At 26.5% G+C, this 16604-nt stretch overlaps 1 protein-coding gene across 2 annotated transcripts; it reads right to left on the bottom strand.

The window, feature by feature from the left end:
• Positions 1-359: 359 nt before the first annotated feature.
• Positions 360-16604, bottom strand: LOC114121693 (putative inorganic phosphate cotransporter). 2 transcript variants are annotated; one of them, XM_027984132.2, is made up of 11 exons: positions 16284-16600; positions 11645-11805; positions 10853-11083; positions 9900-9987; positions 6278-6501; positions 5932-6081; positions 5415-5547; positions 4368-4609; positions 3114-3240; positions 757-834; positions 360-688 (listed from the first exon to the last, which is right to left on the bottom strand). In XM_027984132.2, the coding sequence occupies exons 1-11, from the start codon at positions 16324-16326 to the stop codon at positions 648-650; spliced, it is 1518 nt and encodes a 505-aa protein (XP_027839933.1). In that variant the 5' UTR covers positions 16327-16600; the 3' UTR covers positions 360-647. The 2 variants fall into 2 exon arrangements, with proteins under 2 accessions (XP_027839933.1, XP_050054467.1); XM_050198510.1 differs by lacking the exons at positions 360-688; positions 757-834; positions 3114-3240 and adding an exon at positions 3312-3447 and having other exon boundaries at positions 16284-16604.

Here is a 16604-nt window from a genome sequence, read left to right as displayed (position 1 = left end):
ATTCTCTTACACATAATATAAAACATATTATGTTTCTATCATACATTAGTAAACCATAATTAATTATGGTTATTATATATTATGGAATTGAATGGTAAAATGTAATGAACTTTTTAGAGTAATTATAATTATGGAAGTGTTTAACTATAATATGCTCTAAATATTACCAAAGAAATATTGATAATAATTATTTTCTAAATTTTTCATACTTTTTTATTTTTATAGTTTATTACAATATTTACTTTCAATTACATATTTCTTTAACTTAGTACCTATGTAAACGTATATTACTTATAATTGCAAATAAAAATAATTTCACGCTTAAATCTAAGTAATAGTAATATTTGACAATAATACAATATTGATATTTAAAAATATATTATACTTTCCTCAATTATATAAAAACAAATAGGTATGAGTTTATTTCACATACAAATAAACAACAATATAATAAGCTACAATTTGTTGCAGGATAGTTATAACTTATAGAGTTTAAAAAACGTAAACGACAATTAAAAATATATCAAATTGTAAACCTTTAATATACCAAAATATAACAACAACAGAATATATAAAAAATAATGTCCATCATTGTTTTTTTAAAGAGTTAGCAGCGCTACGTTATTCGCCATAAAAAATGTGTTTGGTTATTGTCGTACAAACATAGTATACTTTGACGTAACTTTAACTGTGGGCGAAGAAAAATAAAACGTTTTGATTTTTCAGTGTCAATCGTTAAAATTCACGATAATTTACCAAACGACGATGATGAAGACGTATATTTTGAAGAAGAACCGTAATCTGTTTTCATCTGCATGAAACTCCGAACGCCGACTGTAAAAAAATAACATTACATAATATTATTTTAATTTGTACATTATAATACATTATTAAGTCTTATGCCTATTATAGTTCCATACTTAAAATTTCTATAATTTAATAGTTGTGCACAATTCAAGAGATAAATATTTATTAATTAGTAATTATAATATGTATACTCCTGGTATAACAACACTTAAAGGGATCTTGTAAAAAAAAAATTAAAGTAAGTGTTAAAAAACATGTTATGATATATAGATACCTAGAGAGTGTACTCTTATAATAAACGGTACTTATGTATTATATGACATTATTAATCATACCTAAATTATCAGTGTTAGTGTGTCTCAAATGACTTAAATGAGTAGTGACCGATATTACCTTTAATATATTTTGTTTTCACAGTGCGTCAAAACCACTCTAGTGCGCATCGGCCCTGACATAAGTGTAGAACGCACAGAATTATAACGCGTTATATTATCATTAAAATATACAGTATGTCCCAAAAGTCCCGTATCACCCTTAATATCTCCATGTAAAATCACTATATTTAAACGCGGTTTTTTTTACAGTACTAAGTATGAAAATTCTGATTGAATGGCATAAAATTCATTTTTTTTTTTTTTTTATTCAAAAATTTTCAAAAAATTTTTTTACGCATTTAAGAAATTAAAATTTTTAAGATAGCCATTTTGTTGAACATATTTTTTAAAACAGTTCAAAAAAAAAAAATACTAAAATTAAATAAAAATTGACCAAGTTAGAGCAAGTTATGTTTTTGAATAATTGGTAAAAAAATCAATTATTGTTTCACATTTCAATAATGAAATATCTAATTTCAACACACGACAATACTTTTGCATTCCTAATTAAAGTTTTGATTTGAATAGAAATAAAAATAGCCGTGTTATATCGTTTGCTGAACAGTGAAACTGGTTACCTATTTTTAAGTATCAAATCACGTAATTATCACGTAGATATATGGGAACAAGGGGTCCAGTGCTTTGGCCACCTAGGTCTTCCTATTTAACACCGATGGATTTTTTTTTATGGGGTTATTTGAAAAATCTTGTGTATCCGTCGTGTTCATTGCCTGATCTTCGTCATAAAATTGAACAAAATATTCAAAATATCTTACCCGAGACATTAGGAAATGTTAAGAACGCTTGGGTCGAAAAACTTCAACTCTGTGTTGCAAATAATGGAGGTCATTTCGAACATTTATAAAAATAAAAATGTAATGAATTATTTTCGTTTTTATGTAATAAAATCTTTTTTTATATTAGCAATCAAGTTTAAAAATATTATCTGAATTTTAATTTTAATCTTTCCTAAAAACTTCACTAATAATTAGATGTTTACAGATTACCATTAAAAACAGCATACCTACATAACTATTATTACAATTATTTATAAACATACTCTACTCAACTAGCTCTATCTTTATTATAAATCGCATTAATTATAACTGTATGATTATGTCCAATACCGTAACTTTAGGTTCACTTCATGATAATTAAAATACTTAAAAATAGGTAACCAGTTTCACTGTTCAGCAAACGATATAACACGGCTATTTTTATTTCTATTCAAATCAAAACTTTAATTAGGAACGCAAAAGTATTTTCGTGTGTTGAAATTAGATATTTCATTATTGAAATGTGAAACAATAATTGATTTTTTTACCAATTATTCAAAAACATAACTTGCTCTAACTTGGTCAATTTTTATTTAATTTTAGTATTTTTTTTTTTTGAACTGTTTTAAAAAATATGTTCAACAAAATGGCTATCTTAAAAATTTTAAATTCTTAAATGCGTAAAAAAATTTTTTGAAAATTTTTGAATTAAAAAAAAAAAAAAATGAATTTTATGCCATTCAATCAGAATTTTCATACTTAGTACTGTAAAAAAAACCGCGTTTAAATATAGTGATTTTACATGGAGATATTAAGGGTGATACGGGACTTTTGGGACATACTGTATAGCAGGGACGGTAAACCTTTTTGTACTTGCGAGCCAAATAAATACTTTTGAACGGATAATATTTTCCCCGCTTGTTAATTAATTTTAACCTTCTTTTCCATATTAAACCTAAAAATTCCCTACGAATGATTTTCTGTATATGACACTTGCTCCACTTGCGTGTGACAAAACCTATAAAGGTTCGCCAAATGTGTTGTATAATATATTGTATAGTATAATACGTGGTTCGCTAGAGCACATCACTGAATATTATGTACTATATGTAGATACTATACGTCTAAAGTGAATACTTAAATGATTTCAATTTACCATTTTCGTTTCTAGGTTCATTCCACGACTGCACCTCCGCAGATCCGAAAACAATGTAAAAAATACTGGAGAAGAAAAGTATGACGGCTCCCAGCGTGAACACGACCCTCCATTCGTCCACTGAAGTCTAAAATATAAAACGTATATAAATAATGAAAACCAAAGAGCCCAATTGCTTTTTATAGGTGACGATTTCAATTCGATGACTTACCGTATTTGTATACGTAAAAAGGGTGGTTCGTGTGGTTAAATGAGTAACACTCTGTTGAACAATATAGGTATCGAGTGGACTTCGGTCATACAGTAGTTTTACTATTATAGTTAGGTTAGGTTACTATAATGGATGTGTTAAATGTGAATGCAATGATAGGTATTATATTGTATACGAAAAACGATTCTGAACGGATATGATTTGTCAACCTAGGATATATTTTTCATTGGGTAGTGAAAAAGATGGTTTATGTTTTAACTTTTAATGACCTGAATACGTCAAAATTCAATCATGTACAGAAAATGGCAATTTAAACAACTGGTGTATGTTTCAAGTTTCTACGACCAGTAATTTTTAATTATAACAAAAATCTAAAATTATTTGATAGTAAACCGTTAATTTACGCGTGAATTTTTGATTTACTAAAAATTTGAACTTAAAACGCTTATAAAAAAAATTGTGACTAACGATTTTTGATTTATTTTAACTACCATAAAAAGAACTTATAAAAAAACCTTGCAATAAATTTTTAAGATTTTTTATCGACATTTCAAAAAAATATAATTAGAAAAATCAAAATGTTAGTTGTCTATAAATAGCTCAAAAAATCCAAAATATTTTGAAAATTTAATCGTGTATGACGTGTATAGATAACGCTAACATAAACATTTGGTGAAAATTTTAAATATTTACAATGATTTGTTTTTGAGTTATAATAAAAAAATCGATTTAGTTAAAAACTTGTTTTGAGTAAAAATTCCTGTTTTCCGTCACTTATTTATGGTTTTTCCCCATTTTTTTTTAAAACTGCTGGAAACTTTTTACTCTTTATTTCAATAAGACTATAATGCACCAAGCATAATAAATGTTCCACCGGAAACCACCCCTGAAGTTTTAAATTGAAGCATTATTTCTACAAGTCATGGTGTACACAGACAATAAAAAAACACACACATTCATACATCATTGTAGAATCAATACATTCATCACTCCGTTCAGAATCTAAAAAAAAAGCCTAACGAACTATATTAATATATACTTACTTGATCGTGTACGATGAATCCGCAAACAGTAGGTGCTAACACGCCGCCTAAGGCCGCTACAGCGTTCGTGAAGCCCATCAAAATCCCAGCGTAATTGGGTGCCAAATCGAGATGATTGATGTTGAAACCGACATTTGTACAACAGCCAATGGCCACCACGAACACGTACATACATATGGCTGCGTTTGCGTTTTCACCCATATAGCCTAGGACCATGAGACCCAAAGCACCGCCACTCATCCCTGTATATGCGAACAAAAATAACACGACAGTGAATAATTGCAATTATACATCAGAATCCATTTAAATCGTTCTTGGCTTAAAAATGTCCGAATAACTTTTTATCTATTATCATTATTTTAAGTGTACCTGTGTACCCATGTACCTAAATGGGTTTTAACAAAAATAATTATACAGAGAATTTTAATCAAAATATAACTATAATAATAGAAAATAAAAAAACAGACTCTAGAAAAGTAAATATACATGAATATAATTATATTAAACACGTACATAGTATGAAATAAAAATATATAATACGAGTATATTATTATGTCGTTGAGTTTAATATTTTTATCGAGATTTAATTTAGCATTATTTGGATTAAAACTTCCTATACCGTATTAATGTTTTTAAATGAAAAATTAATAATATTAATAAATATTTATTTCTATACTTCTAAAATGTTTACAAAATCGAATTGCATAATAATTTTTATTTGATTGTTTCAAACAAACATTTTGTGGATTAAAAACAATATATTTTTTATATATTTTTGTAAAAATATGTTATTTTTCTATATAGGTAATGAATTGAAAAATAAAAATAAAATAAATTTAAATGAAAATAAAAGTCAATACAGTTTTAGTTTATTTTATTTATTAAGTATATAAATATATAATATAGTTCTATCAAAAACATGCAAACAATATTATTGTCGGTCTCTAATTATTATAACACAGCGAAGTTAAACATTACGTGGTTAAGAGTATTATATGTACTTATGTGCTTTAAGAATAAAAAAAAATGTAATGTCTAAAATATTACCTAATGTATTCCAAAATTTACGCGAAAAAGTGAGAGAAGTCACATTTTTTTTGTTCATATAATCGGCAAAATATGTAACTGGAAACTGACACAGCCACATGGCCAAGTAAGGTAATGCAGACACAAATCCATCCTGAAAACGTTTACCACAATTTTTACTTATTATTGTATCTAATATATTATACATTTGGTATCGTACTTTTTTATTTTAGATAATAAATGAGTATAAGTCAATATAATATAATTAATATTTATATGTACGGTACTGTTGTCTAGTATTTAGTAAACATAATATATTAATATGTACTATCTTGCTTTACTAATAATCGTACGTTAATTTTTACTAAAATATTCACTATTTTTAAATATTAAAACATTTACAAACTTAGTAATTAATTAAATAACATTTTGAATTCGTTATATAAATTTCGAAAATATATAATGAATATTATGGTGGCTTTTTCAAACAAGCAATACAGTTACATAACATAATATAATTACACTAACAAATTCTTACCGATTTAATGTCGAACTTTAGTACAGAACTTATAAATGTGGGCATTTCACTGAGCAGCAACCAAAACCCACAATTGTGACCAGCGTGTGATATCGTAACAGCCCATACTGGCATTGAAGTAAATATTTCTTTCCAAGGAGTTATTAAGTTCTAAGGTCGGTAAAAAAAAATTACCAGTAAGTGATGGAATAAACAAAATTAAAAACTCTTAAAAAACTATTAGTCAGGAGAATATACATATATATATAGGCCCATAGAAAGCCCTACCCCTTTCGAAAAATAATTAATGTTTTCTATTTAAATGAATGATATAATACATCTACTTATATTATGTCACTCTTTTTACCTTTTTCTCAGAGACCGTTTGGGTTAATGATGATTTTATATAGTTTCTCTCAGATCGCGTGATTAGCCGATGTGTATCTGGGCTTTCTGACCCAAATATTAACCATAATATTACCCAGAAAATACCAAATGCACCACTAGTATAATAAATCGATGGCCATCCCGATCGAGTACTAGCCAGTATTCCAGAACCAACCAAAGTTATAACAGTGCCAAATTGGAGACCTAAAATGAAAACAGGAAATTATTATTAAAATGTATAACAATTATTCTTTCGTACGAGGCTCTTCAATACATATCGAAACTTTTTTTGTGGTTTAGTTAAATCACATAATTTGAATAAAAAAATATTTATATTAAGGATATTGTCATTAATAAAAAAAATATACCTTATTAATTTTAATTAACCAAACAGTATCTTTAAATTTAATATCAGTATCGCAGTTTTCTTAGAAAAAACCGGGTCTATAAAACTAGTAACTAGTAACTAGTCTATCAGTGGCGTAACTAAGGGCCCGCAGACCCCACGTTGCGAGGGGGGGGCACGGTAATTTGGGGCTTTTGGTTATAGGGTTATATTTGGTATAACAATATATTAGGGGCCCATTTTTAACATTTTTTATTTTTACAAGGGAGGGTATAATTTTTTTTGTACGCCACTGTAGTCTATAAAGTAGCAACAACGCTAACCTAACGCTACAATGCTAAGTAATAATAATAACAGTTAATTTTTCCTTTAATTATACGAATTAAGTTCTGAAGACAGTAGTAATCGTTTTAAACGACATTCATATGACTAATCAAAATTAGACATAATAATTAATTATCTATTATAATTATATCGAAAGTAGGTAACAAAATAAAATTTAAAAATGTGATTAGGTATATTATATTTTATATTTTAATTCTTTTAAATACCTTATGGTGTCTATAAAATATTCAAATCGAATTCATTAGGATTATAATTTGAATTAATTAAAAAACAAAATCTATATTAAATATAAGTAATGAATGTATTGATTTAAAGTTAATTTCACATGTTCTTATGTGAAAATGACAGAGAATTGACTTTAAATCAATATTTCAAATTTTATATAATATTTACACGTTTATTTAAAATGTATATACCTAAACATTTTAAATTAATTTTTTTTACAAGTACAATGAACAATGTTTATTTTTCAAAGACAACTAATAAATATAAATATTTCAGTAAGTAAATATTTTTACTGTTTATAAGCACAATGACAATATTTACATACACTCAATATATCTACATTAGTTTTAGTTCTTATTACAAATTTATCTTTTGCATATTTACTATAAATTACCATTTAAGATTTTAAATGAATTCAAATTTATATTTTAAAATTTAAAACACCTACACCATAGTTAAATTTAAAACAGTAATACAGTATATAAGTTCTTCACATACATTCGAATAATATTTTTAATATTTATTTTTCTTATAATCAATACTATTTGTTAGAATTTCACTTAATTTTAATATTTTTAAATAATGATCACTGTTGTTTATTATTAAATCTATCATAGTGTACATCGTATATATGTCATAAACCTATTTTTTCTTAAAATCGACGATTTAGTGAAAAGTTGTCTATTTATGTTTATTTTATATATTTTTTGCGTTTGTTACATTACGTTATAGAGCAGAACATTTGACCAACTTTAACATTAGTGGTATCTAATAGACAATTTTATTTAATTGGTAATTGTAGTCAATAACTAGAAACATCCTCAATACCTACTTTTCTGAATAATAAGAAACAAATAAAAAAATATCGGAATATTGAAGTAGATAAACGAAAACTGCATTGCAGGTACGGTCTTCATAAATGTGGAATACTATTACGATCCACAATAGTCAAGGTTTCCCAAACTTTTATGGAAAAAAAAGAATACATGCTAATTCTTTAAATAATCTCGATTTTTATTTTAAAAACAGCATCTAATTGAAAATTAGTTATTATTATGCAACATTTGCAGCAAGCCTGCAGTTTAGAATAACCAAAACACCGCTTACAAATATTGTCAACTATATTTTCGGTCATAAATCACAATCAAAATATTTATGCAGATTAGGTGTCTAAAGACTAAAATATTTGTATTTATTAGTTCTAATATTATACTTATATACACTTATACATTTTATATTTCTTACCTACAATATTTAAAAAAGTATAGGTTTTACAATGATGCGAGTTTTTTGTGTTTCTCTTTAGTCATTACGTTTTTATAAATAATAATACTTCAAACTTCAACATTAAGAGCGATTTCTGCCGAAATAAGCAAATTAGGTCTGGCTTTAAAAAAGACAAAAGTAAAATCTCTCTATTCAGAATAATAGGAGAAAACAGAACAATAAAAAGCGACAAACTGGGAATTTACTCAAAAACAGTTTTGGCAAAATCGATACATGTAGTTTTTTGTCATAATTCATAAATTAATGACGGTATAACATTTAAAAAAAATTATTTAATTTAAATTTTAAATAGCATTTTATAGGCAATTAAAAAAATTAATTTACATGATTTTGAGCTATTTAAATAGTAATTTAAAATATTTATTTTTGATTTATACAATATACAATTGTCGATTGTAAGTAAAAAAGTTTGATAATTGAATAGATATAACATTTTAGTAATTTAGTAATTCTTATAGCAATTTATACTAATTTTAAGCTGATTATACGGTGAATCTATATTCATCATTAACATCATTCCACAGCACACGGCATTGACTTTAAAGCTAATAACAATAATGCATAAACTATCCTCCATATCCCCCTCCTTTCCGTATGTACACCACAGTATATGTTACATTAAATATTAGGAAACTTTTATTGGTCCTTGGTACTTAACATTAATAGATAAAAACATATTGACAATTAAACAAAAAGGTTTCTTCAAGTAGTTAAGATTTTATAAGACATTGTACACAATATTATTATGTATGTCACGAGGTTAATAGGATTATATCTCTGCTAGATATTAAGCTCATGATAGCTTTGGTTGAGTTTTAAATGTTAATGCCCTGATAATAATTTGTAAAAAAAATAAATAATACATACATTATAATATGCATATATATTATATATATTTAAGCGACAAGATGAAAGTTCGTTGCAATTATTAAATTTATATTATTAAATTATGCATGTTCAATATCTGTATACCTACTCATTACCTATAGTCGTTATGGATAAATTTTTAATTTTAAGATTTTTCAATTTAAATTGTTATTAAATCTCATATGTATCTAGGTACTTGGTGACCAATTTATATACAATTATAGATTTATTTTAATTTTTAACGCATGTAAAAAAATTAATAAATTTATGTAGGCACATATCATGTATTATAATATCTACTTGCTGTATTTAAATATATTGGCTTTAAGTTTGATAAAAAAATAGCTAGATGATTATGAAGTGTTTATAGTCACTACAGCATTATACGATTATAAGTTAATCTATTGGTAGCTTGTACAAGTAATATATGTATTAGATTAATTTAGGATGATTATTGTGACCAAAGAATATTTTTCGAGTTGATCTTACTTCTTAAAAGTGCCTCGTACGATAGTTCTATAAAATAATTTACCTCCCAATACAAATCCAACGAGACGACCACGTTCGTTCGGTGGCGCCCACTTGGCGCTGATGCCATGTATCATAGGCATGGTGAACGCCTAAATATAAATATTAAATATATAATAATATACCTACATGACATATTAATATATTATTGAAGATTACAATTACATAGTTATATTTGTAATTATGCAATTACTTATACACACGCATCAGATAAACAGAAACCACTAATACGATAAATACATAATTTATATTAGTAGTAAAATTATTATTAAATGTAAATAGAAGTGCATGGGCAACCATAGGTAACATTTTAAGGAGGGGGAAATCTTAAATGTAACATAATAAAGATTTAATGTTATTTTCACATATAAATGTAATTAAACCTGTAACCTAACCTATGCTTATAATATTTGTAATGTTACATAAATAAATAGTTAGGTAATTAAAAATAATTTTAATAAGTATAGACAAATATAGAAAATCAAATAAACGCAAAATTTTCATTACATTCTTTTTCAAATCATCAAATATGATCGAATCTCCATATAGTTAAAAATTAAAAATTTAAAAGAATTATATTGACGAATGACACTCAGCAATTAGCATTAAATATAATGTGTACGTATGTAATGTCACTCGGACAGTGGACGACTAAAATAGTAAAACGCAGTACAAAGATGCTTGTATTTTGTAATATTTAGGTAATATTATAGTAATATTTATTTAACTACAAATCCATATATATTTTGCCTAGAGGGGGAGTTCCCTATCTTGTCTCCCCCAATGGGCGCCCATGTATAAGACGTGTAGCTGCGATATGTATTATCATTAAAAAATAATATTGAATTTCAGCAAATATTTAATGTTCGATTAATTTTGTATTTACGTGAATTATTGGTTTTTTTTTTATTAATAAAAATCAAAACTATTACTACTATAATAATAATACACTTTTACCTGAGTTAGGCCCTGCAAGAACCTAATAAGTACAAGTATCGGCCAATTGAATGCGACCACTAACATTGGTGTGGCTAGACTGAGAGCTACGGTCAATGTCATACTCATGGCCAATAGCATTTGATTGTTGTACCGGCGACCGATCATGGCTGCTGGAAGGTTCATGATAAGGTAGCCCCAGAAGAATGCGCTTAAGATCAAACTCTTCGTATGTTGTGTCCAACTGAATACCTTTTGATCCACATGCGTAGAATATAATATTATAATACAGTGAAACATCTAAATACCGGACACTCTTGCGGTTGCTGAAATTTTGTCCGCTAACTAGAGGTGTCCGCTATTCAGTGGTTTCATTTTTTAGAAAATGTGAGGTTTGTTTAAAAAAACGTTCTCTATTTGAAGGTGTCTTTTAGGGAGTTATCGCTGTATTTATATGAAAAAATCAAAAGGTGATAAAATAATGTTTACAGTATAGAATATTTATTGGTTGGTAAGGGATAATCACATAACCTGAATTGAATTAATACGGTCGTTATTCTTATCCAAACGTTTAAAACAGTAAAACACCATAAACAATTTCTATTTCTTGAATAAGTAATCGCATAGGAATTTACAACAATTTATGGAGGGTATCACGAGCTTAAGTTATACTAAATGGAGCTTTATTAAATGCTGTTTAAATGTATACGAAAATTTATGAAAAGTGAACACAAATGAGCCCTGCAAAGGAATATTTAAGAGAGATGGATAAGATAAGATTATATTTTAATAATAAAATGTATTCTTACTAACAGGAATGTGGTAATGCGTTTCGAGTAAGAAGTCAGTAGAATTCTTGTCAGGCGTCATAGCCACTATTGCAACAGATATGCTAACCCTTAGCAGATAAGCTGCGAAAAGGCATAGAAACAATAAAAAACTTTGTAGGTATCGAACACCACGAATTTTTCCACCTATAAAAAAAATAGCAATGTTATTGAATAAATTACTTATTTAAAAAAATAAACATAGTAGGTACATATTATTATAAAAGACATAAACTTTACATACGTGTTTTAGTGTTTATAAAATCTGAAATACTTAATAGAAATACCATTTGAGTAACACTGCAGCGTGTTCGTAATTATTTTATTTGATATCTGATAGCAACATAATATCTTAACACAATAGTGAATAAAACACAAAACAGTATAATACAACTATTACCTATCTCGGCTATACCTAAATAATTAAGTTTTGAATAAATACATAATAAAAAGTAATAATATTTAATATAATATTATTGACTATCATATTGAATAATATTCATGAAAATTAAAACTTCTATCAAGAGATATTAGAATTAGATACAATGTAAAATTAGATTCAATGTCTAATAAACAGGGAAGAACCGAAGAACGCCATATCTACATCAGTTTTGTTACCTACTTTATAAGTAAAAATATTTTTATTAAATGCAGTACTTATGATAAAGTTAGGAGGGAAGCAAAAATATTTCCAACACCCTGCTTAAACTCTTCAACCCGTGCAACACAGAATCATAAAAAAATATACAACCTATTAAAAGTTATTTAAGATTTAAATTAACAGATTTTTTTTATATTTTAAATGATGTTATAATTATAATTGTAATTTAAAATCAAAACAAACACAATGCATGAGAATTATCAAAAAGAAAAAAGTTCCAGCCAGGAAGAAATAAAAAAATAACTGATATTTTTCAACTATCTAAGTACAAATCAATAATTTGTCTTAAACACGAATGACCAGATAAATTTGAATTGTATTATTTTATAAAATTATATTTTTATCGGATTAAATAATCGGCATAACAGTATTCTAATTTTCCCTAAGAATCAGTAAATGATAATCCGATGGATAATTATAATCTATACATACGCCGTTTATATCATATATTTACTAATTTAATAACCACACGTATTTTATCATCTTATGAATGTTTGTTATATTCATCAGTTACATAGGTACATTTAAAATATACCTAATATGAATATAAATATGAATAGATTTAAATGATTAAGACAATAAAGTATTTATTGCAGAATTCAAATATTTGGTTATGAGTTTATGACTCATAACTGTTGTAAGGTCATGTATATACGATGTTGTTTAGACATTTCGTGATTATTATATTATAAGGTACATAAGTCAATGCGGTGATAATTAAATAATATATTTAGAATTTAGATGCATAATTTTTATTTTGTTATACATATTATACAAAAATTAATTAATACTAGGTACCATATATAAAGTATTCATACTATGAGTAAAAACTGAAAAATATACATTATAGAAAAGAAATAAGTATACCTATTGAGTATTGGCTAATGATTTACGTCTCATATATGCTTAAAATTTAAATATATTAGCAATAGCAAACTTATTGATTTTGCATATTCGTGTGGTAGATCATTATGTGCTTTTTATAAACGAAATATTAATTTACAATAAGATAGAACAATAATATTATAGTAAATACAAAATTTTATTTTGCATATAGTCACACATATATTTGTTTACTTTTAATAATAATCGAAGGATCAATAATATTCAGTATTTTGCATCATTTTTGATTATTTGTAATTATTAATTACTAATTTGAATGAAATTTTAATACCTTCTCAGTTTTGACGATTTTGAATAAATATATTATATATATATTTTTTTTTTATTATTTTTATCAACATTTAGTATTTTTATTGATAATATAAAACTTTATTTTACTATGCTATTGGGTGTCTATAGGTATTAATGAGTAAATAAATTATAACAATAACGATATCTGTGAAAATATAATCCGATAAATAATTATCGATAGTGTTATCTACAGTAATAAATCATAATCACAAACAATATAGGTACCTAGTTATCGAAAGCGTTGAATTGATGCAGATCGCTATTCGTTCATTCTGATAAAAATATACAATTTATTTAGTTTTGTAGTTTTGTACCTAATCGCACCTAATACTATAAAATATAATAATGTCATTTATGTACAATTTTAGCTACTATAAAAAAAAAAAAATAATAACTGAATTTATGATTTGGAAATCATATTATTGTTTGACAAAACTGTTTAGGTATAAGGAACTAAACACATATTTTAGAAATTATGTAGGTAGTTTATAGCGCACAATATATACAGTTTTATAGAAATATTTAATATATATTTTTTTTCAAATTCAATTTTTATTTTACGTAGTGTAGTTTAAGTAGACTTAACAAAATCCCCTACGGTGCTACCCGTATTGTATTCACTCAATACTACTTGTGTGTGATTTTGTTTTAAAAGCATGTGGTTATGAACATTATACGTTTCAGCACAAACCATTTTCAACCACAATATTATACAATAATATAAAATACAAAAATAAATAGGTATTGAAATATTATATCAGCTACAAATTCACATTATTCACGATATAGCTTTAAAAAAAGTGGGCAAGTAGGTAACCATTCTGCTGTAAAGCAGGTGTAATTGAATAGGTTACGGAAATAGACGTGTTTAATTTAAATTCACTGATAATCATTATATTATACGAAAACCGATTCTGAGCAAATACTTGAAACTTTCATAATATATATTAATATATTTTATAAAGGAAGACAATTCAAATTTAAAAATATTTAGATTAATATTAAGTTATTGCCTATTTATACTATGATACTCTTAACACCGGTACACTATACTCGTAAATTTGTTTCAATTTTATGAATTTTTGATATTTCAATACCTGTAAAGATGGTCTCTGAACATTTGAGCATGGTTACTTTACTACAACGCCATGTAATACAACTTTTCCCGATATATTTTAGAAAATACATGTAGGTAACCCTCAAAACATAATTTGGGGTTATTTTTATTTGAATTAATGATTTCTACTATACGTAAAAATATAAAATGAATAATTACACTATTAAAAAGAAGACAAATCATAACTCTGGAGATAGACATGTGAATACATACTACCAACTGTATCTATAATATTGTAAGATATGCATTATGCAATTTTTATTTAACTTGACGAAGATCGATAAATCTGAATGCATCTACTAAATAATAGTAACTGAGCAGTAAAAACTTTTTTCGAATTATATGTTTTAGAATATCAAATAAATTAGATATTTATGTATAGGTAATTACCTTATTATTGTTTTTACATGCGTAATCACAGCTATAAATAACTAACAGATGTTACAATTATAACACTTGTGTAAGGTGAAATCGAGTTATTAATTATATGCAAGCATGCCGATTAGTTTGGCTGTCAAAAATATAAAACACATACATACAAAGTTTGTGATTCCTTTATTTACTATTCCTACGTACCTGCTTAGTGCCGTTCACAATATATCATCAAATTATTAATATAAATGTAAACTATATTATGTATAACTTATTTTACTTATTAGTAATTATTATATTAAGACATAATTCGTCAGGGACGTTGTGTAGTGTTGAATAAGTTAGCAGTGAACTAAGGAAAAAATCGGAGAAAAAACGCACATCATTAAGTACAATAGTACAATACATTGTTAGCCCGATGTATATTTCACAATGGGAAATATGTTATGTAGGTACGCTTATTTAATAAATTAAAATTTATATTATAAAGACTCAAAAATAACAAAATATAAATAAGCTGCCCTCCCCTTAAAATGTAGGTATTCAAATGTCCACCTGTATAGGCCTGAATGCGAAATGCTTGAATCCGACCTTACAGGATAGGACCAGAAGTCAGAACTCTTGCACAAAATAATCGCATGCGTGGTCAATCAGAACAATAATAATAATGTAGTCTGTAGATAATATAGTCATATCAACAAGATTAAAATATATTCATATAATCGTATGCTAGTAATAATAATAATACGTAATGAGGTAAATTAGAAACTTGTATAGGTTAAAATGTATAATACAACTTAATAGTTGGTGCATATAATAGTGAGATATTTTTAAATTTTTTTTTTAACAAAAGGTTCTACTTTACTCTGTAGGTACTCATGGTAGACATGGAATTTCTTCCCATAGTTTTATTAAACACACAAAATAATCAGTTTCGAGTAAAATAATTAACAAAAATCTTATAGTGTTTATTAAATGCCAACTGAAATATAACAAGCAATTTGAATAAAGCTTACAAGTTACAACGATACAGTACAGCCTACAACAATTATATTTAATAAATAAATTATTAAAACAAATAAGAGTAATGAGTAGGTACCTGCATCACCCTGGTCAAACAAACAACCAATACATACGTCATTCACTCGCATAATATACACATATGGATGAGTTCCTCGCACCAATATGTAACTACTAAGTACTAACTAGGTACAATAGGTACATATTTTATAATACGATAACCTGACGAAACTATTACAACAATAATAAGAAATTTCTTACGTTCGGAAAACTCGTCTTCGAGCAGATGCGTTTTCGACTGCATGGCACTGCGGCGTGTAGGCGAATAAACGGTAATCGATCAACTATATTGATAATATTTATGCAAATATAAAAACGAACCAGGAAAACAATACGATAACGTGATTGACGCGATGACGATAGCACTCGTTCGCGCGTCAAAACGGGACTGATGCGATTGCCGCTCTCGGTTTTGGCATTTGCTCGCGGTAACAAAAAACAATATTGTAACATTCCATAGAAGCGATACTAAAGTGGTCTGTTATCGAAGTTCACTTGCCACGCGGTTCGGTTACGGGAAAC

The sequence above is a fragment of the Aphis gossypii genome, chromosome 1, assembly GCF_020184175.1.
Source record: "Aphis gossypii isolate Hap1 chromosome 1, ASM2018417v2, whole genome shotgun sequence".
Taxonomy (NCBI): domain Eukaryota; kingdom Metazoa; phylum Arthropoda; class Insecta; order Hemiptera; family Aphididae; genus Aphis; species Aphis gossypii.
Note: the sequence above shows the minus strand (reverse complement) of the source record. Positions and strands in the feature narration are given on the sequence as shown.